Source organism: Giraffa tippelskirchi, chromosome 4, assembly GCF_054371585.1.
Source record: "Giraffa tippelskirchi isolate mGirTip1 chromosome 4, T2T-mGirTip1v1.2.pri, whole genome shotgun sequence".
Classification (NCBI taxonomy): Eukaryota; Metazoa; Chordata; class Mammalia; order Artiodactyla; family Giraffidae; genus Giraffa; species Giraffa tippelskirchi.
This window is the reverse complement of record NC_137278.1, coordinates 72292109-72319516: the sequence shown is the minus strand read 5'-3', so window position 1 is coordinate 72319516 and position 27408 is coordinate 72292109. Positions and strand designations below refer to the sequence as shown.

Below are 27408 nucleotides of genomic sequence, written 5' to 3'. Positions count from 1 at the left end.
AGATGAAACCTGGAGTACAGGAAGGTTTATGTATTAGCCAGTCACATCATCCGGGACCCAGGGAAGAGCCCCCAGCATAAGCCCTCAGCAGTGGCAGGTAGACCATTTCTTTCTGGCCGAGATCAGTGGATGGGAGAAAGCCCCCTGCTATGAGTCAGGATTCCTAAGTGTGTTCCCACCAGACCTGCAGGCTGTGACCTTGAGCCGTCCTTCTTTTCTCCCTGGTCCTATTTCCCCTTTTGTAAATTATAGGGGCTGGACATGGGGGGGTCTCAGACAGAATGACGGGGACAGAAGCAGAGACATGAACTAAAATGACAGCAGAAATCCAGGATGACCTTTTAGGTGGACCTAAAGGTGGACCAGTGAACAGGAATACTGCTGGCCTGGGGGGAACAGTGGCATGCTCAGGTGAGGGACCTAATTTCTGCTTGGGTTGGAAGCGATGGGAAACCCATTCCTATCCCACCACCTCCCACCCTGAACTCCTTGGCAGCATGCAGCACAGCAGTGTGGCGCTGACAACTCCTCTTCCTTACTCTGACAGTCTAGTTTATTGCAGGAGTGTAAAGAGTTCATGCTGAGAAAAGCCTGGAAAGTTTCAGTAAATGCTTCCCAGGGGGTTATCTGTGCCAGGGACTGGAATTCACGGAGAAAATGAACTGCCTTCTCCTCCTGGGAAGTGATGCTGGCAGGAGCAGGACATGATGCCTGAGAGGATACAATGCCTAAGAGGACTGTGCATAGTTCCTAGGGAGGTTCCTTAAGGGAGAGACCTGGGGAAGAGCCAACTGAGGGCCATACAGCGGGGCTGTGGCCCCTGGGAGAAGGGTCTTCTGAGACCTCATTTCCATGCTGACTTGGAGGAGGCAGGAGATAAGAGGGAGGTCTCGGCTGCCTCTAAAGAGGTTAACCTGCCAGTTGAACCAGGAAGAGGCAAAGATTAAAGGTCAGGGAGAGCCTTCTTTGCTATTGACCCCCTTGGGGAAGGGTCTTTGGCCTGGTCTTCCTAGGAGTCACCCAGTGGAATGAAATCTAGTTCATTACTTTTACACATGCCAAGGACAGGGCCAGGTGCTGGAAATAAAACCCAAACCAAAATGCAGTTCCTTAGGGACTTCCTTTTCGGTCCAGTGGTTAAGACATACAACAAGAGCAAACGAACAAAAACAGGAGCACTGGAACCAGGATAAAACTTCCTCCTGCAAAGTACCCCCAGCTTCCTCTACTGGCAAAAATTAACATCGTAACCGCAATAATAGGGATTAAAGGGTCTGATCCATTATCGAGAGCAGATCATGAAAGGTTGATCTAGCTCTGAGAGGCAATAAATTGGTAACTAGCACAACAGTCAAGAACTTTAAAACAGCTCTTATGAATATATTCAAGGATGGAATGGAAGAGACAAACACAATAAACAAATGGATAATCTTAGCAGAGAAATGGAAACTATAAAAAAGAACCAAGTAGAATTAGACATCAAGATGGGGAGTAGTTAACTGGTTTTTTGACAAAGGATCCAAAGAAATTCAATAGGGGAAGGAAACTTTTTCAACAAACTGTACTGAAATCTGGGTGAACATATGAGATTGTTTATGATCCTAAACAGAAAAGGTTAAGAAACGAAGCTTCTAGAAGAAAGCATTGAAGAAAAGCTTCATGATCTTGAGCTAAGCTAAGCAAATCTTTCTTAGACTGGACTCAGAAAGCAATAACCATAAAGACTGAGAAATTAGACTTCATCGAAATGTAAAACTTCTGTTCATCAAAAGACATTATTAAGAAAATGAACAGGCAAGTCATGGGCTAGGATATGTCTAGATCCCACTCTATATTTGTAACTCATATTCTGCAAAGAGTTTGTATAGATATTATATAAAAATTCACACATCAATTTCAAAACACAATTAAATTCATACACCAATTAAAAAGCACAATAAAAAAATAGTGAAAAGACTTGAACAGCCACTTCACAAAGAAAAATATACAAATGGCCAATAAGCACATGAAAAGGTATATTGCATCATTAGTCATTAAAGAAATGCAAATTGAAACCAAATGACGTATACCATTTCACAGTCACTGCTGCTGCTGCTGCTGCTGCTGCTGCTGCTGTCGCTTCAGTCGTGTCCGACTCTGTGCGACCCCATAGATGGCAGCCCACCAGGCTCCGCCATCCCTGGGATTCTCCAGACAAGAACACTGGAGTGGATTGCCATTTCCTTCTCCAGTGCATAAAAATGAAAAGTGAAAGTGAAGTCGCTCAGTCGTGTCTGACTCTTAGCGACCCCATGGACTGTAGCCTACCAGGCTCCTCCGTTCATGGGATTTTCCAGGCAAGAGTACTGGAGTGGGGTGCCATTGCCTTCTTCGTCACAGTCACTAGAATGACTAAAACTTAAAAGACTGACAGTAGTAATTGTTAGCAAAGACATAAAACAATTAGAATTCTCATAACTGCTCATGGGAATGTAAAATGATAAAACCACTTTGGTTTTGGAAACCAAAACCAGTTTGGAATTTTCTTTTAAATTTAAACATATACCTACTCTATGATCTAACATTTCTACTCCTAGAGATTTACCCAAGATAAATGAAACTTTTTATCCAGACCTGTGTCCAATTGTTCATGGCTACCTTATTCCTACTAGCCAAAATCTGGAAACAACCAGCTAGCCTCCAACAGGTAAATAGATTTAAAACATTGTAGTATATCCATAAATGGAATATTACTCAACATTAAAAAGGAACAAATTGTTAATTCAAGGAACAATATGGATAAGTCTCAGAAACATTATACTAAGTAAAAGAAGTTAGAGACAAAAGAGTACAGATAACATGATTCCATTTGTATGAAATTCTAGAAGAGGCAAAATTAAGCCAAATGATTGAAATCAAATGGATGATTACCTGGAAGAGGTGGTCATAGGTTGACCACAAAGGGGCAGGGAATAACTTTCTAGGTTGATGGGAAATTTCTGTACCTTGATTAAGGTGGTGATGGCTCAATGAACTATATATTTTATCTTTTATATTTATTTATTTGGCTGCACCAGGTCTTAGTTGCAGCACGTGGAATCTTTGATCTTCCTTGTGGCATGCAAGATCTTTAGTTGTGGCATGCAGAAACTTTAGTTGCAACATGTGGGATCTAGTTCCCTGACCAGGGATCAAATCCAGGCCCCCTGCATCGGGAGTCTTAGCCACTGGACCAACCAGGGAGGTCCCTCAATGAGCTATATACTTAAAATGTCCATTTTATTTGTAAATTATACCTGAAAAATTTGGTTTTATAAAGGGATTTATTGAGCATGTACTAGATGCCTGGTTTGTGAACTGTGAAGAAAGAATGAACATAAAATAAGTTTTATAGAAAGAGATGAACAAAGAGGAAGTAGTTGAAGATACACAATAGAAGGAATAACAAACAAGGTATTTAAGAAGATGAGAAAGGAGGGACACTTAGGGCCCAGTTGGCTGTGGTCAGCATGGTGGACACTGAGACAAGAGAAGGAGGACAGTGGAAGGAAGAGCTGCTGAGAAACAGGTAAACGGACTGTCAGACCATGCCATAGTCCCAGCTGAGCCTGATAGACTTGAATCTGTGATTGCCCCAAGGATAGAATTTCTCCAGCATTGCTTGGTAAACTAGTGGAGGGGCAGGGAGTGGGTACAAATTGTGAGGTGTTTAAAAGCATGTGTCATGGATGGGAAAAATAATAGGAGCTGGAGACATGGACAACTACTGATACACAGGAGTTAAGCTGGGAGGGAAAGGAAGTGAAGCCCAGAGGGGAGCAGATGGAGAAAGCGGAAGGCTTGTGGGACGTGTGGAACAGGTAAGAGCGCTAGAAGCAGAAGGTCTCGATCAGGCTGGGTCTGGTCTACTCCTCTCTCTCCTGGGCTTCTCCGGTGGCCCGGTGGTAAAGAATCTGCCGGCAGTGCAGGAGACACGGGTTCAATCCCTGGGTCAGGAAGATCTCCTGAAGGAGGAAATGGCAGTATTTTTTCCTGGAAAATCCCATGGACAGTGGAGCCTGGCAGGCTATAGTCTATAGGGTCGCACAGATTCGGACATAACTGAGTGATTAGGCACATCTACACCTCTTTCTCCTACAGATACAACACCTAGGATTTCTTTGGTACTCTTTTTTTCAGTGAATTCCTCACATTTATTGAAAGCCTATTGTATAGTAATCCAAATTGTCATGAAAAGAAAGGTTTGTGCAGATTTTCTCCACCTAATAGATGCATTCTCCTGAGACTGTATTCATACAGAGCTCTAGTGCCCACCTCAGCATCATACTTCACACTGCAATAAAAAAATTTTTTTTAATTTACTTATGTATGTATTCATTTGTCTGTATCAGGCCCTAGTTGCAGCCTGTGGGATCTTCAGTTGCAGCATGCAAACTCTTAGTTGCAACATGTGGGATCTAGTTCCCTGATCAGAGATCAAACATTGGACCCCCTTCACTGGGAGCGCAGAGTCTTAGCTACCAGACCACCAGGGAGGTCCACCTCACACTGCCCTTTTAAATTGAGAACATTGCTATCCAGTCTTAACATTTTCACACCCTTTAGCCAGCAATTTCACATCTAAGAATTTGCTCTTACTGCTGCATCTGGACATGCACAGGCTATTTGTTTTATGCCACTTGCAACCATAGGAGGAGTAACACACCAGGAGGCTCATTAAATGAACAACAGTACTGCCATGCAATGAAATACCATTGTGTCCATTACAAGAAAAAGAAAGTTCTTCCCATATCAACATGAACTGGTTTCAAAGGTGTATTGTTTAAAGTGAAAATGAAAATAAGATGCCAAACAGTATTTTGTTTTATCATTTGTGTAAAAACAAAAGCATATGGACACCTAGAAACTGGACACTAGTCACTCGTGGGGGCAGTTCTGCAGCTTAGGGGTAGGAGAAGGACTAATTTTGTACTCCATACCCTTTGTACCTTTATAATTTTGTGTTAGTTTACCTTTAGAATGTTGAGAGAGTAAGAGAGAGATTGAGAAATGGAAAGAGAGGCGGGGGAGTGGGGGCAGCAGTGAGAGAGATGAGAGTATAAATGAATTACTTATTAGTGTCTGGAGGACAGAGGGAAACCTCTGTCTAAGAATGAAGCCCTAAGATGGACCTTCATGACTTTGCCCACCAGGGTCCCTCAGTTGTCACTGGACTTTTCAAGCTCCTACCCAGCTCCAAACAGCTGCATCTCAGAGGGCTGCTCTCGCTCTCTGGAATTGGGATCCACTACGTCAAGGCTGTATGTTGTCACCCTGCTTATTTAACTTATATGCAGAGTACATCATGAGAAACAGTGGGCTGGAAGAAACACAAGCTGGAATCAAGATTGCTGGGAGAAATATCAATAACCTCAGATATGCAGATGACACCACCCTTATGGCAGAAAGTGAAGAACTAAAGAGCCTCTTGATGAAAGTGAAAGAGGAGAGTGAAAAAGTTGGCTTAAAGCTCAACGTTCAGAAAACTAAGATCATGACATCTGGTCCCATCACTTCATGAGAAATAGATGGGGAAACAGTGGAAACAGTGTCAGACTTTATTTTTTTGGGCTCCAAAATCACTGCTGATGGTGATTACAGCCATGAAATTCAAAGACGCTTACTCCTTGGAAGGAAGGTTATGGCCAACCTAGATAGCATATTTAAAAGCAGAGACATTACTTTGCCAACAAAAGTCCGTCTAGTCAAGGCTATGGTTTTTCCAGTGGTCATGTATGGATGTGAGAGTTGGACAGTGAAGAAAGCTGAGCGCCGCATAATTAATGCTTTTGAACTATGGTGTTGGAGAAGACTCTTGAGAGTCCCTTGGACTGCAAGGAGATCCAATCAATCCATCCTAAAGGAGATCAATCCTGGGTGTTCATTGGAAGGTCTGATGTTGAAGCTGAAACTCCAATACTTTGGCCACCTCATGCGAAGAGTTGACTCATTGGAAAAGACCCTAATACTGGGTAGGATTGGGGGCAGGAGGAGAAGGGGACGACAGAGGATGTGATGGTTGGATGACATCACTGACTCGATAGACATGAGTTTGGGTAGACTCCGGGAGTTGGTGATGGACAGAGAGGCCTGGTGTGCTGCAATTCATGGGGTCGCAGAGAGTCGGACACGACTGAGCGACTGAACTGAACTGAACTGAACTGAACTTTTCTCTGTCTAGACACCTCTCCTTTACTCAGCTTCCTGGCAACCTCACTTGCCCAGAGCTCAGCTAAGAAGCAAAGCATTTTTTAAAATGACTCTGAAGTGTCATCATACATGTCACTAAAGCTCATGCATTTGTTTGATCCTAACTCAGAGCCCATTTCCCTTTGTGAGGACCTTTCAGGTCCCTGGAGTTGGTATGAGTATTATTTCTTAATTAATTAATTAGGCTGTGTCAGGTTTTAGTTATGGGATGTGGGATCTAGTTCCCTGATCAGGGAGTTGAACCAGGCCCCTGCATTGGGAGCTCGGAGTCTTGGCCACTGAACCACCAGGGAAATCCTGAGTATTATTTTAAACTGAAGACATTTGAGGGACTTCCCTGTGGTGCAGTGGATGAGAATCCACCTGCCAATGCAGGGGACACAGGATCGATCCCTGGCTCGGGAAGATTCCACTTGCCTCAGAGCAACTAAGCCCACATGCCGCAATTACTGAAGCCCCTGCACCTAGAGTCTGTGCTCTGCAACGAGAGAGGCCACCGCAGTGAGAAGCCCGTGCATCACAGTGAAGAGTAGCCTCCACTAGAGAAAGTCTGCACACAGCAATGAAGACCCGGCACAGCCAAAATAAGTAACTAATAAAAACATAAACTGAAGACATTTGAGACCCAGCAGGTATAGAAAGAAGCCTTTTGGAACTTCCCTTATCTGACTACAAGGTAAAATCTTTGAAAGTGAAGGTGCCGTAAATCCCTTCTTCCAGGAATCTTGGCTCCCAAGAGAAAACCAATCACTGGATGAGAAATTATATAAACTAACAGTATCACAAACGCTCATACCTTCCATTTGTTTCCCTGAAAGTCAATTTGTCTTCCCTAAAAAAAGGCTCATTTGTCCTTCCCACAGAAGCCCTTTCTCCCCTTCCCTTTCCCCTGTTAAGTTGGTATGGAAACTCCTATTTCTAGATAGTCAGTGAGCCATTTCATCTGAATGCTCCCACATGCCTATGAATAAAATTTGTGCATTTTTCCTCCAGTGATCTGTCTATTATCAGTTAACCCCTGATCACTGGACCTAAACTAGTAGAGGAAAAGTTTTCTCTCCTTGCTGAGTTTTGTGTTTTTTTTAATACTTATTTTTATTTGTTTATTTGGCTGCACCAGATCTTAGTTGTAGCACACAGGCTCTTTGATCCTCACTACAGAATCTCTTAGTTGCAGCATGTGAACTCTTAGTTGTGACATATGGGATCTTGCTTCCTGACCAGCGATCGGACTCAGGCTCATTGCATTGAGAGTACGGAGTTTTAGCCACTGGACCACCAGGGAAATCCTTACCTTGCTGAGTTTTAACCGAGCTTGGTTAACAGGCCCATGGGAAAAAAGAGACAGCAAATTTTAAGAAGAGAGGAATGTTATTTCATGCAGAAATCTTCCTTCGATTTCGCTAAGTGATAGATGACAACCTAACTGTTACAGGGAAGCCAGAAACATCTATTTAAAACAAGCAAACAATAATAACCTCAAAGAAGTGCAGGTTATTTGCCGCTTCGCATGTCCTGATGTCATGAGGGCATCTGGAGTTACCCCAGAGCCCAGCCACTGGTATCTGTAGTCATGGCCCATGTTTTAGCACAAAGAGCTAAATTCTCTTCGGGGCTTTCTGATGGAGAAAAGAGAGCAGTGCCTGTCAGGGAGATTTCTATATAAACCTTTTAAAACTGTCTGAGGGTTAAAGGGATAAACCCCATCACTTCAACATCTTGGCTTTTACAGAACAACTCACTCCCCAAGGTTTCACTTCAGCGCAATGGGAGGGGAAAGGGGAAGGCTTGTTCAGTGCTTAGACTATTACAAAATCACAGAATTCAAATAGACAAAGGAAAATCAACAGCAGCTTGCCTCCATGGGGCTCTTGAATAAGCCCAGCAAGGGAGGAGTCTGTCCTGCCCAAAAGGCAGCAGGGCTCAAAACCAGGGTCCAGATTCTTGCTTTGCAAAAACCTCTAGATAAACAGTCACTTCATTCTCTAAGCCTCTGCTTTGTCTTCTGTACAATGGGAATAACAACCTTTAAGTTCTCAGTGTTACCAAATCATTGTGATTATTTAATTCGGTTCAACTTATTCTAACAAATATTTACTGAGAATCTACTGTGTGCCCTCCCTGGCACCAAGTAATCCCTGTAGGGAGAACAGAAAAATGAATAAAACATAGTTTTTTACTTCAAAGAGCTTGTAATCTGGCAGGACCAAATTAACTACCAGATGGTGTGAGATAATAGAAAATATCTGTTGGTCTCTGTTCCCCAGTCTTGACACAGAGCTCCTGAAACCCTTGTAATTTCCTGGAGGATAGCAGTGAACTGTATTCTAAAGAGGAGATTCTGCTGGACTCCTACATGGCTCCAGGCTGGAAGGACCAAACCATAATTAGAAACTTGGAATATTCAGCCCTACCCCTGCTTCCTCTTGAAAAGGGAAAAAGGGTGAAAATGGAGTTATTGATGGATCATTCTGAAGTGGTGAAATCTCCATAAAAATCCCAACTGTATGGTATTTGGAGGACCTCCAGGTTGGTGAACATGTGGAGATTTGGGGAAAGAGGTGTGCCTGGAGAGGGCACAGAAGTGCTACAACTTTTCCCTGTATCTTGCCCTATGCATCTTCCTTCTGTCTGTTCCTGAGCTGTAGTCTTTCACTGTATACCAGTAATCTAGTAAGTAAAATGTTTCTCTGAGTTCTATAAGTCTGCATTAGCAAATTAATGAAAATCAAGGAGAGGGTCATGGGAACCTCTGATTTATAAGCCAGTCAGTTAGAAGTACAGGTAACAACCTGAACTAGTGACTGACATTGAAGTCCAAGGAGGAGTCATTGGACTCTCCAGCCTATAGCTAGTCAGTCAGAAGCACAGGAGCTAATCTGGGGGTGGAGGTGAGGAGTCGAGGGAGCGGTCTTGCGGAACTGAGCCTCAGCCTATGCGATCTGATGCCATCTCCAGGTAGATAATATCAGGACTGAGTTGAATTGTAGGACACACAACTAGTGTCCCAAGAATTGCTTGTTGGTGTGGGAAGACCCCCTGGCCCCATACACACACATCAAAAATCAGGTCTTGGAACGTACTTTAGATGGGAAAGTGCTTTAGAAAGGAAACCCTCCTCTACAAAAGTTAAGTGTCAGTACTTTTTCTGGAAGCTTGGAGTTTGTGCTGACACTTACTAAAGAAGCAGCATAGCTTAAAACCAGGTTTAGCAAACTAAGTCCTGGGAGCAGCACCCTGTCCAAGCCCCACCACCCGAGAATCCATCTTTCTTGTAAACCTTTCCAAGAAAAAGATGCTATTCCACCCTCCAAACCAAGAGACCCCTTGATCCTGCTGATCTAGCCTCTTAAAGCCTCCGGAATCAGCCCCCTGGCACAACTCACAAGTTGCTCACAAGTTGCTCTTATGGATAAGGTGTTAGTAGAACACAGCCGTGCCCATTCATAATGTCCATGGTTGATTCATGTTTTAACAGCAGGACTGAGTAGTTGGTAAGAGACTGAATGGCCCAAAGAGCCAAAAAATATTTTCTATCTGGCCCTTTACAGTGTGGCGATAAACAAGAATTAGCCACTATTAATTGTGGTTGGCAGAGACACTAAGGCAGGCAGAGGAGTGGGAAAGCTTTATAAAAGTGCAAGCTTCAAATGTGCCCCAACTGGAGGCTGCTGGCCTGGGGAAGCTGAAGATGAGAGGCTAGACGCTAGGCGATCTGTGCGACTGGTTAAGGGCCCATATTGGCTTCCTCTGGTTGGTCCCAAGTTGGAAGCAGGGACAAAAACTAGGGTCACTGTCAGTTATTAATCAAATCCTAGCTACTTGAGACCAGTTGTTACCAGGGTTATTTTTTGGCTTCCTGGGCTGGTGGCTATGACAGATGGTGATCTGACATCCTGTAAGTCTGACTTATAGATAACAAGCTGGCTTCCTCAGCTGGTTACTATAGATGATGGATTGGTTTCCTGGATGGAATGCTATAGATTATGGGAAAGGGTTCTATTTTTATAAAGGATCTATTTTCCATTTGTATGTTCAGTCTCTCAACAGAAGTTACTTTATTCCAGTGGTGATTATTTTGTAATGTATTAAGATATCAAATCACTATGTATACCTGAAACTAAATTTTTAAGTCAGTTATGCTTCAATAAAAATATATATATACATATAGATGTATGTATGTAAAGTCTGCCTATTCCAGGATTCAGGTTAAATGTTTTCAGTGAGTGGGTCCTAGATACTTGGGTAAGTTACTTCAGATCTCTGTGTTTCTGTTTCCTCATTCATAAACTGAGGATTAATGACAGTTCTTGCCTTGTAGGGTTTCAGAAAAATTAAATCCATGTAAAATGCACCCAGCAGAGTGGTGCATAGTGTGTCTCAGTGAATATTATCCACTGTATTATAGTCTTCCCACAAAGTTCCTTGGAGGCAAGGTCTGTGGCTTGTCTCAGTAGTCCCAGCTTCTATCAGAGGGTTTGACACATAGTAGCCATTCAATAAATATATGATGTGTAAGTGAGTGAACTGTAAGAAACTAGAGATGGAGGGAACCTTGGCCGCCCATCGCAGATAGAGGATAATCTCTTTATTGGGTGTGAATGCATGCTCAGTCGCTCAGTCATTACTATATAGTAAAAAAGGCCTAAGCTTGGGGACCCCCATTCCCACCCGGTTATTCAGGCCATAGCCCTGTCTTGAAGCTAAGGGAAGCCTATTCCCCACCGACCAGACCCAGGGGAGGCCCAGTAACAGGGGGAGGCTCTGACTCTCAATGATACTTTGACTTTACTAAATAATTCACGTGTTTTCTTTAAATTGCCTCTTTATCTTTTTGGGAGGCTTCCCGCTCCTGTAATTGGTACTGTGGAAGTTGGTGTCAATATTTACAATCTGACTCAGTAGTTTTCAAGGCTGCTCTGATCCTTCAATTTAATGAGAAACAACAGCCAAGCAAGATATTCCTTCCCTCTGCACCTTTGACCTTGACAGAGCCAGCCTTGCAAGGAAGTAGGGCCTTGGATTCCAGCAGCTGCTGCCGGAGCCTCTCCCAACCTCCAGTCCCTCTGCCGGGGAGCAGCACCCAGTCTGAGTGCCCCCTCCACCCAAGAATCCATCTTTCTTATAAACCTTTCCAAGAAAGAAACACAACTTCACACTCCAAAACCAAGAGACCACTTGGTCCTGCTGATCTCTGCTCTTTAAGCCTCAGGAATCAGCTCCCTCCCCACCAGCCCTTCTGTATTTGTCATGTCTTGGACCCTTATAACTCCTCCCTTGAGCTCCAGCAGTGCCCTTCTGACTCCAGTCTTCCTCTGCTCCTTCCCAGCCCCTGGTCCAATGAGATGACCCAGTCACTTTTCGGTATGCAACCTTCCAGAAACTTCCCATCACCTATAAGTTAAAGTCCAGCACCCCTCAAATGGCATCTGTGGCCCTTCTCTGAGCTCTCTCAGCCTGCTCTGTCCCTACCACTTCTGCCTTGCACTTCACCAGAGCTGTCGAGCTGTCCAAGATGATAGTCAGTGGTTGCCTGCAGCTCTTTTAAATTTTGATTAAGATGAAATCAAATTAAAAATTTAGCTTCTTAGTTGCACTATCCACATTTCAAGTGCTTAATTGCTAAAGGGTACATAATGGACAACACAGAGATAAAACATTTCCATCAACACAGAAAGTTTTACTGAACTCTTCTAGAAAAAAGGTTTGTGTTTCTCTGAACACATCATGGTACTTCACCCTGCCGGATTTTTACTCATGTCTCTGTCCGAACACTCATCCTCCACTCTTTCCACTGAGTGATTCTTCAAGACTCAGCTCAGGAGTCACTTCCAAAAAGCCTTGTTTGAAGCCCTAGGCTAGGGTGAGTGCTGGGTTTCTGGGTTCTTAATAGTACCTCACATTAGCTAATGTTTATCTGACCACTTACCATTTGCTGACATATCTGTCTCCTCCAGGAAACTGTGAGTTCCTCCAGGGCAAAAACCATGTCTGTGCAGGCCCAGCGTCCCCAGTACCCAGCAAGAAGCAGGTGTCCGTTACTGTTGGCTGAACTCATACTAACAGAACACTCAGCAGTGCGTGACCACAGGACAGGATTTAGCTGTGTGTCAGTGAAGACCCTCAAGTAGAGAGAAACCAGTCAAGAGGAAAGGGGACTTAATGGTTCAGTAATTGGGAGGCTTAGGGGCAGTTCTCGCTCCGTGCATGGGATCCAGAGGCTCAGAGCATGTTATCAGGGTTCTGGTCCCCTCCCCAGTTCTCGGCTCTCCTGATTACTGTCTCTAGGTAATGACCACCAGTAGCCTTGGCTCTAAATAGTCCCAATTCTGTCATCTTCAGTAAGAAAGAAAATCTCTCTCCCAACATCAGTGTAGTGGTCTCCAGGAAGATGCTGTTTGGCCTCGCTTGGGTCTTGTGCCTTCCCTGAATGAATCACTGTGGCCTGGAGTAGTTGCTTGACTCTGTCCCCCTGACTCATGTGTCTGTCCTGAGGTGAGAGGTGAGATGGGGTACAAAGTCATCATGATTGACAGCTCTCCAGGTCACATGGGAAAAAAGGAAGGAGTCACCCAAAGGAACCAGAAGAGTGGGGTGGAGAAGTGCTGGGAGACAGGAGGGTCAGCTGGTCTGGCCACTCACCCCAGGAGCCAGCCTCCCGCTTGCTGTCTGTTGCCATTGGTACTTTCCCCATGCAGACAAGAGCCTGGGGGGAGTCCAGCCACCCTTAGGTTTCAAGCCACCGATCAGCAGCTGGCAAACTGTCTTGAGTTTAGGTTTCTCTGCCCTGGAAATTGATAGTTGATGGAGCTTCTAAGGACACTGGCCCTATTTTGGGGGGGAAAAAATCTCTTGTAGGATTAATCAATTCTGGTCAGTGCCTCACAAGTTTCTGCAAACTTCCTTTTTTTTTCCGTTTAAAATATTAAGATATAATTTACATACAGTAAAATTCACCCTTTTTAGTGCATAGTATTCTTGGTTTTGACTACAGTCTTCTACCACAATCAAGATATGGACGAGTTCTATCAGCCGCAAAAAATTCCCTGGTCCAGTTTGTAGTCAACCTTTCCCCTAGCCCAGTCCCTACAACTATTGCTCTGTTTTCTGTCCCTATTGTTGTTGTTCAGTCACTCAGTTGTGTCTGACTCTTTGCAACCCCATGGACTGCAGCATACCAGGCCTCCCTGTCCTTAACCATCTCCCAGAGCTTGCTCAAACTCATGTCCATTGAGTCGGTGACGCCATCCAACCATCTCATCCTCTGTCGTCCCCTTCTCCTCCTGCCTTCAGTCTTTCCCAGCATCAGGATCTTTTCTAATGAGTCAGCTCTTCGCATCAGGTGACCAAAGTACTAGAGCTTCAGCGTCAGTCCTTCCAATGAATATTCAGAACTGATTTCCTTTAGGATGGACAGGTTGGATCTCCTTGCAGTCCAAGGGACTCTCAAGAGTCTTCTTCAACATCACAGTTCAAAAGCATCAATTCTTTGGTATTCAGCCTTTTTTATAGTCCAACTCTCAAATTCATACATGACTACTGGAAAAACCATAGCTTTTTGCCTTTTCCTAAATGTCATATAAATGAAAACATATAATATGTAGTCTTGAATCTGGCTTCTTCCACTTAACGTAAAGCAATTGATATTCATCCATGCCGTTCTGTACACCAATAGTTCATCCTTTTTAATTGCTGAATTTTGTTGTATGAATGCACCACATTTTATTTACCTATTCTCTACTTGAGGGCCTTTTGGGTTGTTTCCAGTTTGGGGTAATTATGAATAAAGCTACTATAAACAGATTTTCAATTCTCTTGGGTAAATACACACTAACGGCCTTTCTGGGTTGAATGGTAAGTGTTTAACTTTGTACAAAACTGCCAAACTATTTTCAAATGGACTGTATTTTTTGCAATCCTGCTAGCAGTGTATGAGCACTGCAGTTGCTTTGCATCCTCACCAGAACTTGAGTTTGCTGGGTTTTTTATTTTAACCGTTCTAATAGGTGTGTAGTGGATCTCACTGTGGTTTAAGTTGGCATTTCTCTAATGACTAACCAATTTGAACATTTTTCTATGTGCTTTTTTTTGCAACTTATATATCATCTTGGGGGAAGTGTCTGTTCAAATATTTTACCCATTTAGTTGACTATTTTCCATTGAGTTTTATGAGTTCTTTATATATTCTGGATTCAGAGCCTTTATCAGACATACATTTTGTAAATATGCTTTCCCAGTCTGTGGCTTGTCTTTTCACTTTTTAATGTGTCTTTTGAATAGCAGAAGTATTTAAGTTTGAAGAAACACACTATTATTTTTTTATTTTATAGGTTATGCTTTTAGTGTCGTATCTAAGAAATCTCAGCCTAACCCAAAGCCATAATGCTTTCTCCTAAAAGTTTTGCAATTTTAAGTTTTACGTTTATGTCTAAGTCCTTTTAGAGTTCATTTTTTTTAAGGTGTGAAGTATGAATTGAAGTTCTTTTTTTGCATATGGATATTTAATTATTCTAACATCATTTCTTGAAAAACCTTTCTCCATTGAATTATCTCTTTGTCTTTGCCAAAGATCAACTGACCACATATATGTGGATCTATTTCTGGACTCTGTTCTTTTCCACTGATTCACCTTCCTGCCCTACCATGCTGTCTTGACTGCTGTAGCTTATGGTAAACACGGAAATCACGTAGTGTGAGTTCTCCAACAGCATTCTTCTCTTCTTTAAAACTGTTCTGGTTATTCTAGTTCTTTTGCCTGGTTTATGTAAATTTTAGAATCAACTTGCAGACTCCGCATTTCTCTGGGGAATCCATAGGCGGACAGGGGCTGCCTGGTCAGGACCCACACCACTGTTGGTGATTTATTATGAGGTGGTTCTAGGACAGAATGATGACTAGTACAAGACTCTGAGACTGGACTGCTCGGACTCAAATCCTAGCTCCAGTTCGTCCTATGACTTGGGAAAGATACTTGACATCCCAGTACTCCATTTCCTCTCCTGTAAAATGAAGGAAATGGCCGCACCTGTTTCATGGGATTTTTGTAGGACGACACTAACACGTGGAAAACAGAACAGTGCCTGGCACACAGTAAACCACTGATAAGTGTTGGCTATTATGTGTATTATCTTTACTTATCTCAGTCTTCCCCCTTCTCTCCGCACTCCCACTAACATTCCACAACTGCTGAACTACTGATTTTTCTCCCAAGGACATTTCTCAGGCTTTTAAGTCACTTAATAGTCAGCTTATGACATTGCCACGGCCCTCCTGGAAGTTCAATATACAGATATTTGCTGTTTTGCCTTATCTGTTTCTTCTCATTTTGACATTTATGGAAAATCTGTTCTGTGAGCAGTACGATTTGGCTGGTAGTGAAAGGCCAGGCTGAGGGTTGCCTACTGTGTCCCTGAGACTGAAGGCCAAGCACAGTGATTGCTCGCACACCTGCCGGCAAGCAAGGGCTGTGCCTCTCCTCTCATACTGGTTCCATTCTTCCTCCATCAGCCTGGCACATGCCAGGGGCAAGGACTTGATCTGTCTGGGTCCAACAGATTCTTCTCAACAGGGGAATCCACTCCCCCAACAGGGCCAGGAGTTGTGGGAGAGTGAAGCCTCAGGGTCTCTGATTTATCAGAGATCTCAGAGGTGTTCTTACCTTTCCCAGCGGAAAGGCTGGAGGCTGTATCTACTCTGATGCTGAATACTTTTTTCTAAACATTTTAATAATTTTCACAATCATAGTTTGAAAATGGATTGCTTTTCTACTGCCTTCTTTAAAGGAAGTCACTGAGTATCATTTAATATTTCTTTGATAATTCAAAGCCATAATCATGTACATCAATGGTTACACTAGGATTGTAACTGAAATTAAGCCCCTGAACACTGGTACCAAATTGAATCTCAGAGACAGAGTTTTGGATGAAGTAGGCTTCCCTTGTGGCTCAGACAGTCAAGAATCTGCTTGCAATGCAGGAGACCTGAGGTCGATCCCTGGGTCGGGAAGATGCCCTGGAGAAGGGAATGGCAACCCACTCCAATGTTCTTGCCTGGAGAATTCCATGGACAGTGGAGCCTGGTGGGCTACAGTCCATGGGGTCCCAAGGAGTTGGACATGACTGAGTGACAAACACTTTCACTTTCATAGAAGAATAGCTTTACTGTTTTGCCAGACAAAGGGGGCCACAGCAGGTTAATGCCCTCAGAGGTGTGTGTCCTGACATGAAGGGGCGAGTGAGGAGTTTTCTGGTAACGGTTCAAAGAGGAGGGCATGATCAGTTCATGGAAATTCTTCTGATGGGTTGGTGGTGAGGTAATTGAGTGTCAGCACCATCAAGCTTCTAACTGGTTCTAACTGGTCTGGGGTCTACATCCTTGTTAACTTCTTCCACTTGGTGGTGCTTTCAGTATCTGCTGCTGCTGCTGCTAAGTCGCTTCAGTCGTGTTTGACTCTGTGCGACCCCAAAGACGGCAGCCCACCAGGCTCCTCTGTCCCTGGGATTCTCCAGGCAAGAATACTGGAGTGGGTTGCCATGTCCTTCTCCATCAATATGTGCAAGGCAGCTCAAAAATATTGTGTATATCCTTTCGGGGGGGGTTAATTTTTATTAGTATTTATTTGGCTGCACCAGGTCTTAGTTGGGGCATGCGGATCTTTTTGTTGCAGCATGCAAGTTGGGGATCAAACCCTGGCTCCCGGATGAACCTGGGCCCCTGGCATTGGGAGTGTGGAGTCTTGGCCACTGAACTACCAGGGAAGACCCTGCCATGTATATTCTTTGATGGGAGAAGCAGGACCCTGCCCTAAGGCTGCACTGTTGTTTCTAGGCTGTTCCTCCGCTGTCTCTGCATCCCCTTCCTTCCCTATTAGCAACTGTTTGAACCTCTCTTTGGAACTCAGGGAAGATCATGGAGTCTGAAAGAAAAGTATTTCCTACAAATGAGAAAGCGGGGACACACGTAGGCTTTTGTGTCCAGGAGCCCCACAGGGTCCTGCATGGTTTCAGGATGTCATGACTGGGGCCTTTTGAGGCACACAGGCTATTTCCATCCTGCCCTAATTCTCTCAGACCTTCCTGTGGATTAAGTGCACGGGCTTCCTCCTCTGTTAGCACTTAGCTTTTTCAGGGCCCATCTCTTTGGTGTCTAAACTGAGAAATGGACCTGAACACTAGCAATGTTCCGTTACTCACGGCAAAAACAATGAGCAAGAGAAAAGCAGCACCTGGGAGCCAGAAGTTGGGGGACACCGGGAGCTGGGCTGCGGTGTCCTGCTGTTGGACGTGGCCACCCACTGAGCATCATCCTCCAACAAGACCACCGTTGGAGCCAAGGCAGAGTATGACAGTGTTGGGGCCCAGACCAGGCCACCCCAACATGTGCCTCCATGGCATACTGATTATGTTACCTAAAGAAAAAAAGTGAAAGTATTAGTCACTCTGTTGTGTCCAACACTTTGAGACCCCATGGACTGTACCAGGGCTCTTCTGTCCATGGAGAATCCGGGCCAGAATACTGGAGTGGGTAGCCATTCCCTTCTCCAAGGGATCTTCCCAACCCAGGGATAGAACCCAGGTCTCCTGCATTGAGGGCAGATTCTTTACTGCTGAGCCAAAAAAGCCAATGCAAGAGGGACATCCTGACCCTCCTCTCTATCTTCCTGAAAGCAGGAAATAAACCTCTCCTGTGACAGGTGCACTCTAGACATCTGGAGGTAGAAAGACGCACTTATCACTAGAGATAGAGATTTTGAGATGAGAAGCCTTACATAAATCAAACTTGTTGCTTCTTTAACTCACTACCCCCAGCCCAAACTGTTTAGATTTTTCATTAATTAAGCACCCAAAGCCCAACTTTCTTTGTCCTGTCAATTCATCACTATTTTGTCTAAAAATTATAAACTCCCTGCTTTGATCACTTCTTAGGTCCCATTTCTATGAAACTTTCAGTCCATGACTTTAAATGTGTTTCTTTTTCTCCTGTTAATCTGTCTTGCATCAGTTTTAGTATTTGTCCAGTCACAAGAACTCAAGATGGGGAGAAGGGGGAAACCTTTCCTTCCCTGACAACATCATGGACTAACCCCTCATCATCATGTCTGACCATAGGCTAAACAGGAACATTGTCCAAACCACAAAAACAACCAAACATCTCTCCTATTTGTCTAATATGAGTGACGGCTACTTTTTTTTTTTTTACCAGTTATAGCTTTTGCCTCATTTCATTCCCATGTTTTCTAGATAAGAAATATTAAGATTCCCAGTGATAGAATTATCTCCACTTTCTGATACTGTTCAGTTCAGAGCAACATCCTGCTTCTTTGAATACTCCTCAGAATCACCTGCTAAGGGACTTCCCTGGTGGTCCAGTGGTTAAGACTCTGGGTTTCCATTGCAAGGGGAGTGGGATCAGTCCCTGGTTAGGGAACTTAAGATCCCACATGCTGCATGGTGTGGCCAAATAAAAAAACCAAAAAATCATCTGCCATGAGCCCCAGTACTTAATAAGTCCTTAAATCAAAGAAGAGGTTCTCAGTGGAATTAAGGAAGGATAGTAGGGCTGTTGAGAAGTTTTCTGTGTCCTTCAGATCCCAAACTTTTGTAGCAACCTACCTACTATGCTTAAAATGTGAGTGAAGAGTAATTTGTATATCTGTTATACATTTTGGATCAGCATAAAATCCAATTAAGAATGCAATACTCATCTCTGGCCCATCCACCCCCACCCCACTCCTGACTATCCTGAGAGGGATGTGCTTAGTTCTATTGCATTAAAGAGAAGAAAATTTTAACTGCTCAAAAAATTGTTGGTAGAACGGTGTCTGCCAACAGAGATTGCTTCAATAATGGAGCCCAAAATAGAGAGAACAAATAAAGCTGTCGAGACGTCTGTTTAGTTTCAGTGAGCATCCCCTGCTACTTAGAAGACATAAAAATGATCTTTGCCATGAGCAAGTAGCGCTTTATTTCCATAGGGAAAGTATTTCTCATTTAACTCATTTCATTTCCTTTATGAAACAGGAAGCATACCTCTCTTTTTGGAAGGTGGTAGTGTGTTAAAAATGCATCTGAGTATTAATGTGAAACTATTCAGTCCATTGCAGTTAAAAGTTTGAAATCCAGACTGAAGTTTTAAATGAGAAAAGAGAATGCGTGGTCCAGAGGACGTACTTCATTTCAGTCTTCTACTCCCAGGGTTGTTCAAGAAAGATTTTAGGGCCCCTTTGGAAAAGACCCTGATGCTGTGAAAGATTGAGGACAGGAGGAAAAGGGGGTGACAGAGAAAGATGCTTGCATGGCATCACCGATTCAATAAACATTAGTTTGAGCAAACTCTGAGAGATAGTGAAGGACAAGGAAGCCTGACATGCTGCAGTCCATGGGTCCCAAGGAGTCAAACATGGCTTACCTACTGAACAACAACAAAAATTTAAGCAGAAGGGAAGTTGGCGTTTCATCTCAAGTTGAAAACTGGAGCAAGTGAGGGCCTCACGGCAGCGGGCGCTGCCCCCTCCTCCTTCTCTTCAGTTCAGTTCAGTCCCTCAGTTGTGTCTGACTCTTTGCGACTGCATGGACTGCAGTAGGCCAGGCTTCCCTGTCCATCACCAAATCCCAGAGTTTACTCAAATTCATGTCCACTGAGTCGGTGATGCCATCCAACCATCTCATCCTCTGTCATCCCCTTCTCCTCCTGCTTTCAATCATTCCCAGCATCAGGGTCTTTTCAAATGAGTCAGTTCTTCGCATCAAGTGACCATAGTATTGGAGTTTCAGCTTCAGCATCAGTCCTTCCAATGAATATTCAGAACTGATTTCCTTTAGGATGGACTGGTTGGATCTCCTTGCAATCCAAGGGACTCTCAAGAGTCTTCTCCAACACCACAGTTCAAAAGCATCAATTCTTTGGTGCTCAGCTTTCTTTATAGTCCAACTCTCACATCCATACATGACTACTGGAAAAACCAAAGTTTGAGTAGACGGACTTTGTTGGCAAAGTGATGTCTCTACTTTTTAATATGCTGTCTAGGTTGGTCATAGCTTTTCTTCCAAGGAGCAAGTGTCTTAATTTCATGGCTGCAGTCACCATCTGCAGTGATTTTGGAGCCCCCCAAAATAAAGTCTGTCACCATTTTCATTGTTTCCCCTTTTATTTGCCATGAAGTGATGGGCCCAGATGCCATGATCTTAGTTTTCTGAATGTTGAGATTTAAGACAACTTTTTCACTACCCTCTTTCACTTTTGTCAAGAGGCTCTTTAGTTCTTCTTTGCTTTCTGCCATAAATGTGGTGTCATCTGCATCTCTGAGGTTATTGATATTTCTTCCGGCAATCTAGAAATGCTAATCTGGATGAAGCACAAGCTGGAATCAAGATTGCTGGGAGAAATATCAATAACCTCAGATATTTAATATCAATAACCTCCAATACTTTGGCCACCTGATGCAAAGAACTGACTCATTTGAAAAGACCCTGATGCTGGGAAGGATTGAAGGCAGGAGGAGAAGGGGACAACAGAGGATGAGATGGTTGGATGGCATCACCGACTCAATGGACATGAGTTTGAGTAAACTCCGGGAGTTGGTGATGACAGGGAAGCCTGGCATACTGCAGTGTGCATATCAGTTAAATAAGCAGGGTGACAATATTCAGCCTTGACATACTCCTTTCCTGATTTGGAACTAGTCCTTCTCTTGTGTTCTCAAAAACTCAGTGGATCAGGAAGAAGCCCCAGCCTTGAAGTCCAGGGTAATTTTCCATTCTCCTGCAGACTGTATTCCTAGCTGCTCTGCCTCTACAGTGCCCTGTATCTGCCTACGAGCAGGAGGAAATAATTATTTTTCCCAACATGGCAGTGCTTTCTCTTTCATTCCTTATTGATCTGTCATTAAGTCAAGGGATTCTCTGGGGAAATCACTTTAATCTCTTTGGGGGTGGCTTACAAGCCCCTGAAGGTGATTCAAGTACATCCAGGCAATATTTCACAACTGAATCAGAGAATGAACAGTTAGAAAAACTCATTTGCTATTATTTCACAGGATTGTCTCTCTCTCCAGAGATGCCCCTCCCCCCCACCCCTGGCATCCTGCCACTGCCCGCTCCCCTCTGGCTGCCTTCTCAGCAGCTGCATCCCCTACTTTTGCTCTCCACTCGCTGACTCCTAGCCCTGGCTACTGTCTCAGCTGACTGCCTAAGGCCCCAAAAGACCCTAGTGGGAGCATGAGACCCCTTTCAGGAGGTTCTGCAGTTAAAGACACAAGAAGAACCTTCAAGAATCAAAGTTACCGTGTTGGGATAATCATAGGGGAGGAAAAATGCCTTTTACCTTCTGCCTTTCTAGGTTCTCCTCTGGAGCTCTGTAATAAGAGACAGATAGCATGAGAAAGATATACATATTTATTTAATGTAATTTTTACTTGATACGGAGCCCTAAAGTCCTCATAAGGGAATGAATGATCCAAAGAAGCAGTCAAACCAGAGCACCATGATGCTAAATTTCATGAGGCATGGGAAGTCGTGGAAATCTGTGATAGGTTATGAGCTCATGTATTAAGCTGGGGGGAACTTAGCAAAGTGTTCAGATTCCTGTCAGTCATTCCCCACCCCCACCCCCACCCCCACCATCTTTGGCGATAAGGTTGCTCCTTTCCTCCCAGTATATGGAGGATACCTCTTCACGTGAGGGTTTTGTGACCTGTTTCAGGGACAAAAGGTTCCCAGGTAGCACTAGTGGTAAAGAATCCTCCTGCCAATGCAGGAGGCACAAGAGACATGGGTTCAGTCCCTGGGTCAGAAAGACCCCCTGAGTAGGGAATGGCAATCCACTCCAGTATTCTTGCCTGGAAAATTCCATGGACAGAGGAGCCTGGCAGGCTACAATCCATGGGGTTGCAAAGGGTAAGACACAATTGAGCACACATACATCAGGGGAAGGTCAAAGAATCCTTCCCACAATTGCTGTTTCTCAGATTCCTTCAGTTTAATATGCTAAAGTGCCATCTTTTGGAGTAGTTTGTCCTCAACCCTATCAGGGGTACTGGCAGTGGGCCTGATGCTCTGCAGCAGGGAACACAACTCCAGGCGCTGGGGCAGGCTCAGTCACGCTCCCTCCCTCTGTCTCTGTCTCTCCCTCTCTCTCTGTTTCCCCCTCTGCTTTCCTTTGTCTGCTTCCAATCCTGACGAGCTCAGCATTAACTTTCTCGATACACAAGCTGCCAAATACTCCTTTTAAACTTGCATATTTCCCACCCATCCCCATCTTCCAGGAATTTCTTCTACACAGAAGACATTTACTGAACAGAATTGTTAAGACACTGGCCTGTCTACTGCAGATTCTGCCGATAGTCAGATGCTTAACTGTCTTCAGGACTTTTCCTACTCTCATCTGTGAAATGGAAATAAAGCATAGATTAGTCCACAGTCAGAGAAGGCAATGGCACCCCAGTCCAGTACTCTTGCCTGGAAAATCCCATGGACGGAGGAGCCTGGTAGGCTACAGTCCATGGGGTTGCTAAGAGTCAGACACGACTGAGCGACTTCACTTTCACTTTTTCCTTTCATGCATTGAAGAAGGAAATGGCAACCCACTCCAGTGTTCTTGCCTGGAGAATCCCAGGGACAGCGGAGCCTGGTGGGCTGCCGTCTATGGGGTTGCACAGAGTCGGACACAACTGAAGCGACTTAGCAGCAGCAGCAGCAGTCCACAGTCCTTTTAGGACTATTAATTGGAGAGGGTAATGGGAGCCAGGATATTTCCAGAAGGTGGAGAAAGACCCTTTATAATTTTTTTTCCTTTGAGACCCAAGAGTTTAACTAAATACTCCTGGAAATAATTACTATATACTCTGTTTTCCCAGAGCAATATAATAACATCTCTACTTCATTTACTTGACCCAGTCAAAGCTCACTGATCGTCAGAACTGGAAGGGACCTGAAGGACTGTTTAATTCAGGGGTTCTCAACTTATATATCACTGAGCTTTTTAAAAAGTACTGAGCCTGGGCCCCACCCTCAGACCAATTACATCAGATCTCTGAAGGCAGGGCAAGCCTTCTTTTCTTAAAACTTCCCAGGTGACCTCAGCATCCAGCCAGAATTGAGCATCAGTTATTTGATCCAACAGTCTCTGCACAAGGAAAAGACAATGTGAGGAGGTGATGTGAGTCAAACTAAAGTCTCACAGGGATGGGATCATATGACTAGTAGGTGCTAAATGGAGGCAAAGGTCACACAAGGACAAGGAGAATGGAGAATTACAGGAGAGTCTTGTCATTATCAGCCAGTCAGTCACTAAGTTAAATAAACACTAGGTTATATCTACCTGGAGCAATAGTTTGATGCCCTTAAGCTCCAATTTCCAAGGAGATTTTAATATCACAAGGAAGTATCCTCATTATAAGTGGAAAAAATAACCTTATATCTTAAGTTCATACATGGGCTATACATGTATGCTGCTGCTGCTAAGTCGCTTCAGTCATGTCTGACTCTGTGCAGCCCACCAGGCTCCCCCGTCCCTGGGATTCTCCAGGCAAGAACACTGGAGTGGGTTGCCATTTCCTTCTCCAGTGCATGAAAGTGAAAAGTGAAAGTGAAGTTACTCAGTCGTGTCCGACTCTTAGCGACCCCATGGACTGCAGCCTACCAGGCTCCTCCGTCCATGGGATTTTCCAGGCAAGAGTACTGGAGTGGGGTGCCATTGCCTTCTCATACATGTATGATCAAAGGCTATATGCATAAGTGAAACACACCAGAAGTTAACAGATGCTGAGAACAGGGCCCTTTCTCTTTTTTGCAGTTTCCTTTGTTTTTTGTTTTTCAATTATTTTTAAATGAGCTGGGCCAGAGAGTTGGAACTCACTGGGTGAATGTGTTGCAGAAACCAGTAATCAAAAAACCAAGCACCAGACTTGGAGAGTTGGAGAACTCAAGTTTATTAAGCTGGCAGGCCCAGAGGAGTTAACGCTTCAAGCTCTGAGCCCCGAACAAAGGGGTTACAGAGTTTTTATAGACAGACTATAATGAGCAACATTAGCTGCTAATAGGCTGGTTTAAATTAAGGGGTTTCGAGTGCATGGGATCAGCAGTCAAGATGGGGAGGGGGTTGCCTGATCTTTACACAGATAGGCATGATTAAGCAGGTTTGCAGGGACTGGGCAATTGCAAAGAGCAGGATAAGGGTGAATGAGATAAGCTCCAGTTCCTAGTATTGTGAGTCCCCACTTTCTGAGACTACGTGACCAATGTGATCCAGATTTTGCAAGGAGCAAGCTGAGTTACAGAGGCAGAAGGAGCAGGAGGTTATGTAAAATTTTAACTTTTCCTCTTCAAATGGTGGGGGATACATCTTGCCTCTGTAATCTTCAGAATGCCCTGCAGTTTGTATCTCCTCGTCTGGGCAGGGATCCTCCTCTGGGGGCATGGGCTCAGAGAGATCTACCAGGGATCTCCTGACAGGCTAGCTGGAAAGTAAGAGATACAACCCAAGTCTCCTGTTTTATAGTCTGACTCTTGATGGGGCTGCACGGTCTGAACACGTGGGCAGGCCCAAGGGATAGGAAAGAGGCTGTGATAAAGGATGCGCCCGTTTTGAGGGGCCGGGCCCGTTCCCAGAGACCTGGGGCTAGCTCCCCATCCAGGAATCACTCTCCCACCCAGAAATGAAGAGAAGACCTGTGGACAGCAGATCCTACAGCCAAGTGATGCAGGAAAGGCATCTGTGGGACACTGGCTCCTTGGAATAATCACCAAAACTATCTTTAAGACTGTTCGCTGTTCTCACCATAGTGAGAACTCCAGGTGTTTTAGGGACTTAAGGATCTGCTTTTTGCAGATCTGCCACCTGGGGGCAACAGAGTGGCTGACCCATCATAGGAATGAACCTCTAGCCCAGATGAATGCCTTGAAAAACTCCTGGGTGGCTCTGAGCCTGGTCTAATTCATTTAACACTTTTGAAGAGTTGAACAGTTTGATGTTCTTTTAAGTCAGAGATTCTCAACTTTGGCACTTTTGACATTTGGGGGCTGAATAATTCTTTGTGGTTGTCCAGTTCATTGTAGAATTGCTGCCTCTAGCCACTTACTAGATGCTGGTAGCCTTCCCTGCACCATCATGAAAACCAAAACTCTCAGTGCATTACCTAAGGCCTCGCTGGGGCATTTAAATGTAAACATGTAAATGTAAACAAGTCTTTCAGGAAGTTCCTGGATTGAACAATGAAGTTATTTGTAACTTGTATCTCTTTGGCAAGTTTCCTATGGTGCTGAGTTCTGGTTGATAAAGACAGTGATTAGTTCCCACGCGGCTGAAAAAAGACGGGAAGAGCAACACCATGTTACTGTAGACTCTAAGTGGTGGGTTGGGGACAAGGTGGTGGCAGATGGTTTCTATTCTCACCCTCAACCTACAGCCTTGCCTCTCCTGCCTCTTGCAGTCTCCTGTTTATGGTCAATTTTTAGCTAGAAGATACAATATCTCTGAAGTCAAGGATCAATAGCTTCTAAGGAATGAAAAGAAAGCAGGCTAAGGTTTATTGAGCTCTTAACCTGAACACGATAGTGTTCATATAACCCCATGAAGTGTCATTAGCCAGTCTATAGATAAGGAAATCGAGGCTCAGAAAAATGAAGAGAATTGCTCCTATCACTCAGTGAACAGTGGGGTTGGAATCTGAATGCAAGGGTCTGACTCCATGCTCAGTTACCAGATTTAGCAATACTATCGTATAGAACATATTTATACTCAGAAATTATTCGTTGTTTGTCTGAAATTCAAATTCAATTACACATCCTATATTTTATCTGAGTACTCCAATACTCCTCTGACCCCACGGGACCAATGCAATGGGTGCGAGGTGCTGGCTGATGAACTGAGGATGGGGGACACACCTGAGAGCCCTGAGATCTTCGAGGAGAGAGGAGGAGGGGGTGTAAAGCCCGGCCAGCCGTCTCTGCTTTGAGAGCCTGGTGAGGAGTGACCCCTCGTGGCCATGCAGCATCCTGCAGTTGCAGGAAGTCCAGCTCCTGCACTGAGCACAGGGCTTCAGGGCAGGACATCCGCTCTTAGTTCTGACCTCCCTGGAGAGCTAATATCCTCTCAGGGACTATGGGGAAGGAAGCCAGGCCCAGAGCCACCCAGGAGTTTTTCAAGCCATTCAGCAGGACCAGAGGTTTATTCCCACGCTGGGTCAGCTATTCTGTTGCCCCCTCAGGTGGCTGATCTGCAAAAAGCAGATCCTTCAGGTCAGTTTAGTTCAATCACTCAGTTGTGTCCGACTCTTTGCAACCCCTTGGACTGCAGCATGCCAGGCTTTCCTGTCCATCACCAACTCCCGGAGCTTGCTCAAACTCATGTCTATCGAGTCAGTGATGCCATCCAACCATCTCATCCTCTGTCATCCCCTTCTCCTCCCCCCTTCAATCTTTCCCAGCATCAGGGTCTTTTCCAACAAGTCAGTTCTTCGCATCAGGTGGCCAAAGTATTGGAGTTTCAGCTTCAGCATCAGTCCTTCCAATGAATATTCAGGACTGATTTCCTCTAGGATTGACTGGTTTGATTTCCTTGCAGTCCAAGGGGCTCTCAAGAGTCTTCTCCAACACCACAGTTCGAAAGTGTCAATTCTTCAGCAGTCAGCTTTCTTTATAGTCCAGCTCTCACATCCATACATGACTACTGGCAAAACCATAGCTTTGACTAGACGGACCTTTGTCGGCAAAGTAATGGCAAAGAATCTACAGTATGAAACAGCAGATCCTTAAGTCCCTAAAACTTCAAGGACCAAGCGTCTGCTCCCCCATGGGCAGTAAAGTCAATCTACTGATGCCGGGTTGTGGTGAAGGGAAGTGCAGTGCTTACTGCAAAGCTGTACAACTAGTCCAGGACAGCTAGCACTCAGAAAAGTGTGAACTCCAGGACTTCCCTGGTGGGCCAGTGGTTAAGAATCTGTCTGTCAATGCAGAGGACATGGGTTCAATAATTAATTAATTCTTTTTAATATAAAAAAGAAAGCCTGAACTCTTTGAAGGGTTTCAGGAAAGCATTTTCAAAGGGCTAGGTGAGGGAGGGGGGCCTGCAGGGCGTGTGATCAGCTCTGGCACAATTCTCTGATTGGCTGATGATGAGGTGACTGGGTGGTACTGCAAGGTGAACATTAATAATCCTTAGGCTCCAGTAGGCCTGGAGGCTACG

At 44.4% G+C, this 27408-nt stretch overlaps 1 protein-coding gene across 14 annotated transcripts in view; it reads right to left on the bottom strand.

Moving 5' to 3' along the window:
* Positions 1-3283: 3283 nt before the first annotated feature.
* The window catches only part of LOC145545898 (uncharacterized), a 55339-nt gene continuing 31214 nt past the window's right edge, over positions 3284-27408 (bottom strand). For 3 of the 14 annotated variants that reach the window (XR_014082291.1, XR_014082305.1, XR_014082302.1), the window contains 3 exons: positions 22543-22608; positions 21550-21580; positions 4149-4312 (listed from right to left, as the gene is read on the bottom strand). Coding sequence is in view for 2 of the 14 variants with exons in the window: in XM_081591246.1 (XP_081447372.1) it covers positions 17529-17635; positions 21550-21580; positions 22543-22608; positions 23248-23349 (306 nt within the window). In the remaining 12 variants the exon portion in view is untranslated. Of the gene's footprint in view, positions 3984-4148; positions 4313-7657; positions 7848-11887; positions 12719-12870; positions 13057-16367; positions 17636-21549; positions 21581-22542; positions 22609-23247; positions 23350-27408 lie in introns of those variants that run through there. The other 11 variants (XR_014082298.1, XR_014082286.1, XR_014082299.1 and 8 more) reach the window with 8 other exon arrangements.